Source organism: Nyctereutes procyonoides, unplaced genomic scaffold (genome assembly GCF_905146905.1).
Source record: "Nyctereutes procyonoides isolate TBG_1078 unplaced genomic scaffold, NYPRO_anot_genome, whole genome shotgun sequence".
Lineage (NCBI taxonomy): Eukaryota > Metazoa > Chordata > Mammalia > Carnivora > Canidae > Nyctereutes > Nyctereutes procyonoides.
In genome coordinates, this window is record NW_026575036.1 from 17,912,416 (window position 1) to 17,924,961 (window position 12,546).

A 12,546-nucleotide genomic window follows, 5' to 3' on the forward strand; every position below is an offset into this window, starting at 1 on the left:
GACAAACTCACATTTAATGTGGCTTCTAATGTAATTTCTTTTTCCTAAAGGCAGAAATGATAAAAATCCATTCTGGCAATTTAGTTGGAACTTTAATTAGAATTAAATGTAATTCTTACCTAAGTTCTGGAGCACCTGGTCTCTCTCAAGCTGAGTGTCCCGAATTTTATGTTGCAGCATCATTAGCTTCTCTTCATACTGCTTTTTCAGTGTCTGCAGTCTTTTCTGGCTGTTTTCTAGTTCATCAATCAGCTTCTGCTTGATTGCAATTTCACAGGTAATGTTTGCTAAGTCTGCTTGATAATTGGCTATTTATAAAGGAAAAAAATAAACATACTGCAATAGGCCACAATATCAAAATTCTAGCTTTCAAGTAAGATCATGAAAACCATCATCTATATCCAGGTATTCACTTAGCAGCTATAAGGAAAATGTCCTGGGTAAACCAAAAACTAAAATGAAGTGAACAAGATAAAGAGGTGTCACTGTTGATCAGTGACAACAGATACTACTTGTGCTTAGTAAGAATTGAAATCACACAATGACTACATCCAGTAAGAGCAAAAACATGAGGCTGGGAGGGGATGCACAGGTCAGCAGCTATAAAAGCTGCCTTCATCAAGAATGAAATAGAGAATGTTTTCTGCCATATTTTAAATAAATCCCCCAATTGAATTTTTGTCCTTGTACTAAATAGCAAGTACCTTTTTCATCTGATTCTGAATCTGATTCATCAGAGCTTTCACCCCCTTCAATGTCATCTTCTTCTTCCTCTTCCTCCTCCTCTTCTTCCTCATGATCACTCACTTCTTGACTTTCTTCCTAAAATGTGATTTGTGACTATTAATAGTACAATATGAGCAAAACAAACAGATTACCTCATTAAGAGAGATTGCTAGAGTATAAAATACAGAAGTACACAAATTTCACTTTTCATCAGTTCAAAAACCATTCCACAATTTTAGGGTTATTATATAACTTTTTCTTAAATAAAATAGTACTTTATCTCTCCTAATATTCTACTTCCTCCCTACCCCCCCACCAATGCTTTCTTGTTGGATGAGATAGAGAGTTGCCAGTATTTTATAGCTCATGTTTCTGAAGAAGTCCTCAAGAAAATAGTTTAAAATGGATGCATAATAACCATTTCTCTTTTCAACATAGTATAGTTACCATAAACAAGCTAAATGCAGGCATTGAAATATACAAGTTCATTCTTTCAACTTACCACTTCTAATTCATTGTTTTCTCTTTCTGTAATACCCTTTTCTTCTTTCTTCTCTTGGTCAGTGTCTGTATTATCCTCTTTACTGGCCACACTTTAAAAAAAAAGGAACAAAAGGGTACAATATTAAAATAGAGATGAAAATTGTTCACTTTTATCTCCCAGATTTTAAAAATCATCATTTGTTTGTGAAAACTAGAAGGGTTTATCATTTGACTGAGCAAAGTTATGTCTGAGGCTTCAGGGGAAAACAGAAATTGCCATTCAAATAATGGTGATTTAAATCACTGGAGAAAAGCTTATTTTCTAGAAACACTGAGGAATAGATTATACCATAGGGCATGAGATCTGATGGGACAGCTAAGAATTAGTCACAGTAACAACTAATTAACTAGAACATAGGTGATTAAAATTAAAAGGAAATCAAAACAAATTATTTTTCTTTTCTCATCTAAACATAGGACTTTTCCCATCTAAATATAAAGAAACAGAAGCTAAATATTTCTTGATGTCCTAATACATTTAAGAGTAAATTTAAAGATCCAGAATAAATCTGCTCACAGATTTATTTGTAGTAAGTTTGTCTACCCTGGCTGCATCCATTCGAGTGGTTAGGTCTCCTCTGGTTAACAGCATAGGCTTTTGTCCTAGGCTATACCTATGGCACAGGACTCTTCTTAAAATGTTCTCAGAGAAATGGATCTTTGCACTTCAAAACTATCTGAAGTTCTCAGCCTCACCTTTGACTGAATAGGAAATTCCAGGATCTGCCACAAGACTGGCCATACAAACAGAAGCCTCCTCTTGGGTCATCTGGTACTAACAGCTCTAACTACATACTGATGTCAGGTAATGGTTATAACTAAACTAATTAACCCCTGGTGGCCCTGACAAAAAACAGTGCACACTACAGTGAGCAAAGTTTTTCAGATTTAATTCACTACACTCTTAGGTCTTAGCATCCTTGATCAATTATGTACAGAAGTCGCACATCTGTTCACTTGACTCATACATTTAATCAAGCTAAATAATATTAAGTGAACTTTAAATAAATCTATATGTGAAAGATTTCTTCTTGTGCTACTGTAACATTTTGAAATCATCAAGAATAAAAAAAATACTCGAAAAGGCAATATTCTCTAAATAAAATTCCCCTAGAAAGAGCTTAAAATCTTTATCAAAATAACTTTATAACACTTATCATTTCTTTCAGATATACTGCTACACTAAAAACTGCCCTAATACCTGGACTTGTTTCTAGCTTCTAAAGCCAAAAATTTAATCTTATTTAAGCTTTTTATTATTAAATAGTAACCCTAAGTTTCAATTCTCACAGTTGCTTTTGTACTCAGAACAAGGAAAACACTTTTCCTTTTAAGTACTTTTCAGAGTTCTTAATTTAGATTTATTTATATGATTATTTCTTTAATTTCTGTCTTCCTTAGTAACCTCTAAGCCTTTTGAGGGCAGGGTTCATGATCGTTTGACTCAGCATTATGTCCCTAGTACCCAGGGGATGTACATAATAAATGTGCAGTAAGTGTTTATTAAATATATCAATCTCTATGACTGTGCATGAGCACCTGTTTGTCACCTCTATGTGTCTTATGCACTAATTATGTTGGAGTCTAATGTCTCCAGGCTGAAAGATGGAGGCTGAAAGATGCATAAAGATGCATGGAATACAGCATGTCTCTAGAGTGAGAAGGAACAACCAGTAGCAATATCAATAAAACAATCTTAACTGGAAAAAAACCCAAGTAAATTATAACAGGGTTCCATGAACACTGTTAAATCATTCTGTTAGAGAAAAATGTTGATTATACTGAATGCTTCTCTTAAATCACTTGTATTATACTAGGGCTATTGATTTTCCATCATTCAGTTCCAACCAAAACTCTGGAAACTCCCCTTCACCCATTATCCCATTCAAAGTGCAGTACCATGTACTCAGATATACTTGAGGTTTAGGACTAAGGTTAAGACTAGGATGGTGAATCTGTTTGGAAAGATATTTCCCATCAGCATTCCCCAGTCTCTCCCCTACACAGTCTTCCTTCCTCACCTGTAAATTGTTGCAGCACACAAATTTGTTATTATTGGTTGTATCATTATTTAAGCTCCATCCAAATTCTTTTTTACTCTGGTTTACAGCTAAATAACCACTTTATTCTAACCCTCCTACCTTCTCCACGTCACCTGTATCCAGCAAATGTTTATATATATCATTCATATATAAAGTTAACTCATATATAAGCTGTTCACGTCAATTCTGATGGCAGAAAGATCAGCAGTTGTAACTTTACATTATTAATTTACCTTTATAAATCATATAAGACTTAAACTTTTAAAATACAAGTTGATACTTTATAATTATTGTACCTTAATTCAAGTTTTCCTCAATAAAGTGAGACAAATTGATATCTAAAATAACTAAGCAACAATGAAAGATATTTAAGTTTGCAGGTTACAGAGAATCAGAATTTTGCAGTTGGAAGGAACACCAGTGATCATGGGGCTTAACCCCTTTGACATCTGAACCAATGTCAACAGTTTTGTTGACAAACTAAAAAAGAAACTCTGGCCAGGGAAGTCAATCCACTCAAGGGGCTAAAACCATGTGTCTTGACTCCAGGCCAGTATTCTAGAATCTTATGCTGAAAGTGCAGTCCATAGACCAGGAAGCATCAACATCACCCAGAAGCTAGTTAGATAAGCAAAATCTCAGTTCCACTTCAGTTTTATTGAATACGAATCTTCATTTTACTAAACTACTCAGGTGATTTGTGTGTGTATATATATATATATATTCTAGTTTGAAATGCCTCATCCTAGAACACGAAACTGCTCTGCTTTTGCTATTCCTTAAGGGATGATATAAAAACTGGAAACAAATTTTACACACTAAAGACACTTAAAAGACTTGAAAATTTTAATTTAAGGTGGAAGGTGTTTCCATATGCTACTTTAACTATGCATTTTATTTTGACCTTCTGAAATAGAAGAAATCTCACATTTTTAATGCCATAATTTAATTCTAATGATAAATATAATGTCCTAAATATATACTAATTAGGTGAATTCTAGTGCAACTTATAGACAATTAGAATTACATTCTCATTATAAAATACTTTAAATAAGTTATAGAATTATAGAATAAAATTATTGATACTGTAGAATATCATGATATGTGGAATATAAATTATTAAATAATTTTAAGAAAATATAATTTTTAAACTTTCGTATTTGAAATAAGATATTGCTGTAACTACTATTGCATAGTAAAAGGTCTCAAATGGCTTATTTTAAGTAAGAGATGAAATTTCTGGAGCGGTGCTTCTAAAATATTTAAATATTGTTTCTTAATCATTTTGATTATATATTCTGGAGGTTTATTTAGAAAAAATATGAAGAGAAGTTCTGATATGAAGTAAAATATTAATTGATCCTGGTGTAAACAACTATAATTCTGAGTGACTAAAATGCAAATTATTACATAGAGAGTACAGATATGTGCTTCTAAATTTTGCTTAAATTTCAAGTGAAAAAAAGAAAATATCCTGTTTCTGATGCTCACTTCAAATACAGTTTAAAAGCAACACTTATTTTTCTAATTCAACTTTAAAAATGCCTTGTAAATCTTATCTGTACTAAGACCACAGTCCCTGTTGCTTTGTTGTCATTTAATGTTGTTTTGCAAAACTATTACAAATATTTGTATATACAAATATAATATAATATTATAATATATATTATTACAAATATTACACCAAATAAGGAAGGGGAAAAACCCACCTATGACTTAGCATGCGCTGCAACAAAGTCTCAATTCCTACCCAATTAAAAATTCTCAGTCTGCTCACAAATTTTTGAAAGATATATTCTGAAAGCCATTGGTGGGTTTTTGGTCATGCTTAGCCTCAAAAAGGTAAGTCATCACATAATTGTGATAGTTTATCTGAAATCACATGAAATTGCCTGAATATTGATCCACGTAACTAGTGAGGGTTTTATTCTGAAAAAAAAATAGTTTCCAGAAATATATTTGGTGTATTTGTAATTTTATAAAATCACCATTAATTTTAGGAGCACCAAGCTAATCTAGTCTGAAACAATCTATAATTCTATAACACATTTCCTTGTGAATGGCAACTATTTAAATGACATTTTAATAAAAACCTGGGAAATATTCCAACCTTCTTTCTTCTCGATTGCTTTCCTCAAGTTTCTGTAGCCTTCAAAATCACGAGGCACAGTATTGGAAGGCCAAGCCAATGAAGGACAAACCAGACAGTAAAAAGCGAAAGTGATAAGAAGGTAAAAATGATACATGAGCTTGAAGACTTTAAAATAAATTTTAAAAGATATCATCAAAGGACAATACACAGTAAAAAGGCAATACATTTTGTATGAATAAAAAGTAGAAAAACAAGCAGTATTATATCTAAGAAGAGTATTAGACTATCAGTTGAAATTATTTAGCAGTAAAATGTAGAGTCTCAGTTTATATAACTTGATCAGTAGTAAGAGTGTGTGGATACCACTGCTTTTTAAAATCTGCAATGGATCCATTTTCTTAGCTTCCCCAAAAAAGCCTTTCAATGATATCCTCTTCCTTTTAAGCCTTCCCCAATTGACCTTTATATGGCATCATTTAAAGAACTTCAAAAAGTAATGCCTTTATACTATAATATGAAAATACCATTAATACTACATACTAGAATACTACTTTTAAAACTTGTTTTCTATTTTTAATATACTACATGTGAACATCACTAAATCTAAAAAAAATCTATTTCAAAATTATACATGAAATGGTATTACAGTCAAATGAGTATGGTTGTTATGATATCAGTGAAAAACTGTAATTTTATTAATTGAAAATAAAATCTCATAATATCACTGTACTAGTAATTAGAAACAATTAAAAGGATTAAGGCAAAAGTGGCAATAAAATGGGAAATGTAGTACCTTCCATTAGTAAGATTGTTTCAATCAGAAAAATAAAAGAAAAACTAAAAATATGTGCTTAAAGATTTTGAGATATAATTTAAACAATTTTCAACACACAGAATTGGGGATCTTTACTTAATGGAATGTACCTGAATACCAATATTTGTCATATAAACAAAAAGATAGATGTGCTAGGCTCTGATGAAGAATATAGCAACCTTGATATAGCATACTTCCAACCAGAATTCCAAAAATATTTTTCAGAATCATCAATATTTTTAAATGAAGAGATTGAGTCTTATGTATAAATTATTTCAAGCCAGTTCTTTTCATGTGCTTGCAGGTGATTTTTACTTGTTGGCCTGTGGTTATTTTTCATAATCAACTGCTACTATAAAAAGAGACTAGCAATCTTTCTGGGAAAAAATTCTAGAGTGATATTCACCAGGGATCAAAAGGTCCCATATAATGGCTAGGAAAAGGAAAATAAAGCCATCACCTAAGAAATCTAGGGGTTCCAAAGATTCAACCTGACACCACTAAACACAACTATAATGCAGTCTGATGAATTAGTAAAGTTTTTTTTATATATATAATGTAAGTCATTTAAAGCTAGATATCCAAAAACATGGGGATCAACACCTAATCTAGTCTTATACTAATGAAAATGAGCCTCAGTGGCTCAAAGGATATGGTTCCTCCCTGGCAAAGAGCCCAAATTTTCTATGCCCAATATGCAGAATTTTTATTTATCTTATACAAGAGAGCTCTATTAAAATGTATGAATGATATGAGCTAATAAGTAGATAAACATTAGATGCCTTCTCAATTATTCCTTTAAACAACATGGCAACAAGTAGTTTAAAAAGACAGTGGGGGGGGGGGCAGAAAAATGAACTAATAATCTGATACTTCTCCATAATTTAAAGTTGAGTTTTTATTCCATTTAGTTCCATTACATGGAGAAAGAATGTTTCTCCTATAAAGAGGAGAAGGAATGACAAATCTTGTCAACAATTTTAACATTTTTGTTACTGAAAAAGAGGTAATAGTCTCTTCAATTTTTTTTTTCACTTTACTTTGTTACACTCTCTTATTTTCTTATCTACAACTATGATTTTACAGCTCAACAGAAAATAAATCTTAAACCTATCACATATTAGCTAATTTTTGTAGCTTTGATAAAGACTTTGATGCAGAAAAAGGTGAAATTTCCATGTAAAACAGGACTTATGATGCCTTCCTTGAACATAAAAGCAGTTTCTGACATAAAAATGACCTGGTTGCTACTCTTCCTATCAACAATTACTTTGTCAGAGGTCCTGTGGCCACTACAACCAAAAATTAACAAATACAAAACAAAGTAAGTTAAAAGAAGTGGAGCTCCTAAACAATTTGTGGCTTTAGTGGGGAGGAAAGAAAGCAGCTATGAGAATAAGGACAGCTTAGGAAATCTGAACCCAAAACTAAAGCCCCAGATAGATCTTGGCAACTCTCAGCTACAAGAAGGTAAAAATCTTCATTACATAATGTAGTTCTTTTTTTCTTCATGAGGTTGCTATCCAAAATCTCAGTATTTGAATTAACACTTCCTCTTTAAAAATTACAAACATCCTTAGAAAGGCTTATTGGTTATAAGTTATAACGTGGATATATAGAGAGTGGATTTCGTTAGCCACAGATAGTTTTGCCCCCCAATTTGAATTTCAGGAGAGGAGAGAAGGAAGTAGATAATTTTTGAAATCAGGAATACTTTGGAGTAGAGTAGAATTACATGAGAACTGACCACAAGAGGAGGAATGGACCAAGACAGGCAGCATAAGGACACAGGTGGTCAGAAGATGGAATAAAAAGGATGGCTAAGGCAGACACTCACACTTTTTCCCTGAAGGTTGTAAATCCATGAAAGAAAAGAAAGTTTCTTTTCCCTTTTTTCCTTTCCCCCTTCCCTTCTGAATTGCTCTTACCATACTACAAAATGGGTAAAAATAGTTTTATATAAAGTCAGTTGAGAAAGCTGGACAATATGCATTTATAACATTTTCTAGAGAAAAATCAGTCCGAAATTCCAAAGAAAATTTTTTCCGAAGAATTTTTATTTTTTTTTCCAAAGAATTTTTAAATGAACTTACTGTGTATGTAAGGTTGAAGGAGAATCTCAATTTTACCATGCCCTCTCTGATGAATAAAATAAATAAATATGAGGGATATAAAAGAACTCAACCAGAATCCATATACTAAACAAGAGCTACGGCCTCCAAAGAGTTCCTATGGAAGATGAAACAAATTGCAAGTCTTCTAAATATTTCTAGAACTCTGCGTTTATTATTTGTTTCAACTGTAGCAAACCCTTTAGCTAAAATGACAGTTTACCTACATTTTTAAAATAGGAATTTACATTATATTAGCCTAAAAGTTATAAGGATCTACAGTAAAAAGCTAATAATGAAATGCTTTAATCAAGCTGAATAAAACAGTATTAGTATTCGTGTTTAAATCAAGGTTTGAATAGACTGTGTTAAGAAAAATTGTATTAAATTCTATAATTTATATATGGAATAATATAAACTCATAAGGCTTTCAAGCAGTTTATGGTACAGAAGAAAATTTTTTTCTAGGTTCACATTATATTATATAGGTTTCAGTTCTACGAGGACATAATATGGCATGTATGTGAACATGCTTTATGAAGCATTTTTTAAAGTATTACATATGATTATTCATTTTTAGGAAGTATTATTTTTTTTATTTTAAGTTATCATTTACTTTTTTCAAGATGAATAAGGTAATAACTGTAAATTTATCTCATCTAGTTTGGTTTTTTCCTCACCAATTTTTTTTTTAATTTCATATCACTTTTTGTTTAAAAAATTACTTTTTTTTTTTCACTCAGGTTCTTATGTGGAAATACAGTTGTTTGGTAAGGTCTTCTTATTAACATCTGCTATTATTTTTATCATAACAATTATTCTATCTATCATAATCACTGAAATAGTCCATTTTTCACTTTGAAATAACAGCCATTGGGATGCCTGGGTGGCTCAGTGGTTTAGCACCTTTCTTTGGCCCAAGGCGAGATCCTGGAGTCCCAGAATTGAGTCCCACATAGAGCTCCTTGCATGGAGCCCGCTTCTCTCTCTGCCTGTGTCTCTGCCTCTGTGTGTGTGTGTGTGTGTGTGTGTGTGTGTCTCATGAATAAATAAAATCTTAAAAAAAAAAAAGAAAGAAAAAACAGCTATTTAATTTTTTTACCTTAAAAGCACCAAGGACAAATCTTAATAATAAAATATTTTTCCTTTAGTACTATTTACTAATCAAAATGCTTACCTCCCTGCATTGTCACAAAAATAATCTTCATTAGAGGTATTAGTTTAGGGTGCCTATGATCACTATAAAAATGTCCAAAACAGGGCAGCCCAGGTGGCTCAGCGGTTTAGCACCTGCCTTCAGCCCAGGGCCTGATCCTAGAGATCAAGTCCCACGTCAGGCTCCCTGCATAGAGCTTGCTTCTCCCTCTGCCCGTGTCTCTGCCTCTCTCTCTCTCTCTCTCTCTCTCTCTCTCTCTGTGCCACTCATGAATAAATAAATAAAATCTTTAAAAAAAATGTCCAAAACAACCTAGGTTTCTACTGGGATCTCTATTTTTCATTATTCATACCAAATGAGTGATTATGGTAATATCTCTAAATTTAACTCAAAACTAAACAGCAGATTCAGTTCATGACCTTGAGAAATATATCCTTCCTTATACTTTGTGTTCATGAACAAAACCAAGATCTTTAAAAACAAGTCATACTATTTGATATTTTGACCAAATACAGAACTGAATTTTACAAAAATAGCCTTGTGCGAAAGTCTCATTTTCATTCAAGCAGTATGTTGGGTCACATAGAATTCTGTGATCATTGTTTTAGTTTTAACTACCCTACATAAAAGCTAATCATTATATATCTTACTGCTGCTATAATCGGTCATCCATGAAAAACACCTATTAAGACACTAGTATCTTAAGAATACAATTTCAGTTGCAATGCCTCCTAACCATAAATGTGTAACTCCTCGTTTTAATTATTCTAATTATTCCTTTTTAATTCAAGGACACACAGCAGAATTAACCTAAAAATTTTAAATCTCCAATTACTTTAGTCAACTGGATTATTCAAGGAAGAAATGCCTGGTTGCCTAAATAAATTTCTAAATAAACTGAGCAAAGCAGCAGGTAGACTAAATGTCAAAAATAATTCTACAAAGCAAGTCTCTTGTAACAAACTATTTGATAGCTGTGCCCTTTTTGAATATCTAGCCAAAAATGCTTAAAGTGAATTTGACTGGCATGTTCAAAATATATTTAGTAAGTAATATGACTGCACCACAGAATCAACATGTAGACATGTAAAGAATTTGTGAATATTTAACCACTCATACCTTACAAGTGGTCAAATTTTAATTTTCCTCTTCTTTGCACCCAGTTGATTTCAGAGAAAGATATCATCATCAGGATGCAAAGAAAAGAAAGCCTAGAACAATGGTGAAAAGCTGAGTAACTCCTTGTTGATTCAAAAGGCCTAAAGTAACATAAATAACTTTGACATAATCAAATTAGAAGCCCTGCAGAAAATACTGAAGAGACCAAATGATATTAAATGACAGTCTGATGGATTCATTTAGCCTTTAGTTAAACTAATCTAGACAGGAATCAGATTATATCCATGAGACTACTTAATTGCATTAGAAAATGGGAAAGAAATGAAAACAGTGAGTTGTAATGGTAGAGCAAGCTTTGCAGAAAAGATGAATGGAATGCAAAAGCAGCTATTTGAAAAACAATAAAATAATCTCTAAAAGTAATTTCACCTTGTCATAGTCTAAAATCAAATCTACTACTATATTATTATAATTAAACTTATTTTTCTTACATACAAGTATAGGTAAACCATGAAAAGTTTATCATTATAATTTTCAGCTAATTTAAATGACATTTCTCTTATTAATATACTCTGAGGCTATGTATACTCACTGTAACTACAAATTAGGATATACTGAAAAGTAAGAAAAACAGGGATTCATATAGTGATTTTATAACACTACCTTTTTTTCTTCTTCTTTTCTTTCCTTTTCAGCTTCTCTAAATCTTTCTTAGCTAGATCTATAATTTCAATGGTCTCTTTGTCTGAGGATAGTATAGTAGGAGAGAAAGCTGATGATCCACCGAAATATGGTGATCTTGCTGTGGCTCTTGTCAAGTTTTTTCGAAGGTTCTCATTCACTGCTTCACTTTCTAATAATTTCGCCCTAGTGAATAAAAATATATTTAAACAGGAAACATTTTTTATTGTAGTAAAAAATTCATAGCATACAATGTACCACCCTAAGCATTTTTAAATGTATAGCTCTGCAGCACAAAGTACATCCACACTGTTGTGAATCTTGGCCACCTTCCATCTCCAGAATTTTCTTATCTTCCCCAGCTGGAACTCTGTACCCATTAAACATTAACTCCTCATTTCCCTCTCCTCCCAGCCCCTAGCAACCACCATTATACTTTCTCTCTCTACAAATCTGACTACTTTAGGAATAAATAGGGAACATTTTAAATATATTGTGTTGTACACTAAAAAGTCATTCAAAATGTATTCCAATGTTGCTACAAAGTATAGTGGTTGTTGTTTTTTAAATAAACGTGCTCACAAACATTAACGTTTAGGATTTTTTTAATTCCCTGATTAAATAATTGTAAATTTGAAATCACATTTTTAGTGCTCAAAAGTACCAATGGTAATCAGATTAGTTGCACTCTGGCCAGTAGGCACTAGTGATCTTGCTTTGTAAACCCATCATTTAAATTTAAAATCTACAAGCACCATGGTCCCCTTTCTTTCAGTTCTCCATTCATCATGATATAATAGCATTTCCAAATCTTTGTAAGAATAGTCAAACTTGCCCCTAGCTGGCTGAAAGACATCTGGCTCCTAAACATGGCGTGGGAAAAGATGGTATCTCCAAGGAAACCTGAGTTTGATAATTGAAAAAATTCTTTTGTTTGCTCAAGCAGCCCTAATAATGACAGGAGAATAATGTATGCACTGTCAGTAATATGCAAAAAACATGGAATGACAAGATTCTAAAAGAGGGAACTCTTGAAACAAAAAGGGATTCAGAGTCCACTAGGCTAGTCTTTTATTTCTACTTGATTTTAACCATCAAGAACACAATTAACTACTTCAATAAACTAGATTTCCAAGGTCAGTTTGGCAGAAGGGTGATTGAGACAGGGCACTCAAGCACTAATCCAACGCAGGTGCCCCAATTTCAAAATTATTTTAAAGAAACTTCTGGGGGTGCCTGAGTGGCTCAGTCAGTTAAATGTC

At 32.4% G+C, this 12,546-nt stretch overlaps 1 protein-coding gene across 10 annotated transcripts in view; it reads right to left on the bottom strand.

Annotated features, from left to right (window-relative positions):
- The window catches only part of KIF21A (kinesin family member 21A), a 145,503-nt gene that overhangs the window by 43,907 nt on the left and 89,050 nt on the right, over positions 1-12,546 (bottom strand). For all 10 annotated transcript variants that reach the window (XM_055318485.1, XM_055318478.1, XM_055318484.1 and 7 more), the window contains exons 11-14: positions 11,267-11,470; positions 1,229-1,319; positions 705-822; positions 120-308 (exon numbers count right to left, since the gene is read on the bottom strand). In XM_055318485.1, coding sequence (XP_055174460.1) covers positions 120-308; positions 705-822; positions 1,229-1,319; positions 11,267-11,470 — 602 coding nt within the window. The remainder of the gene's footprint in view (positions 1-119; positions 309-704; positions 823-1,228; positions 1,320-11,266; positions 11,471-12,546) is intronic.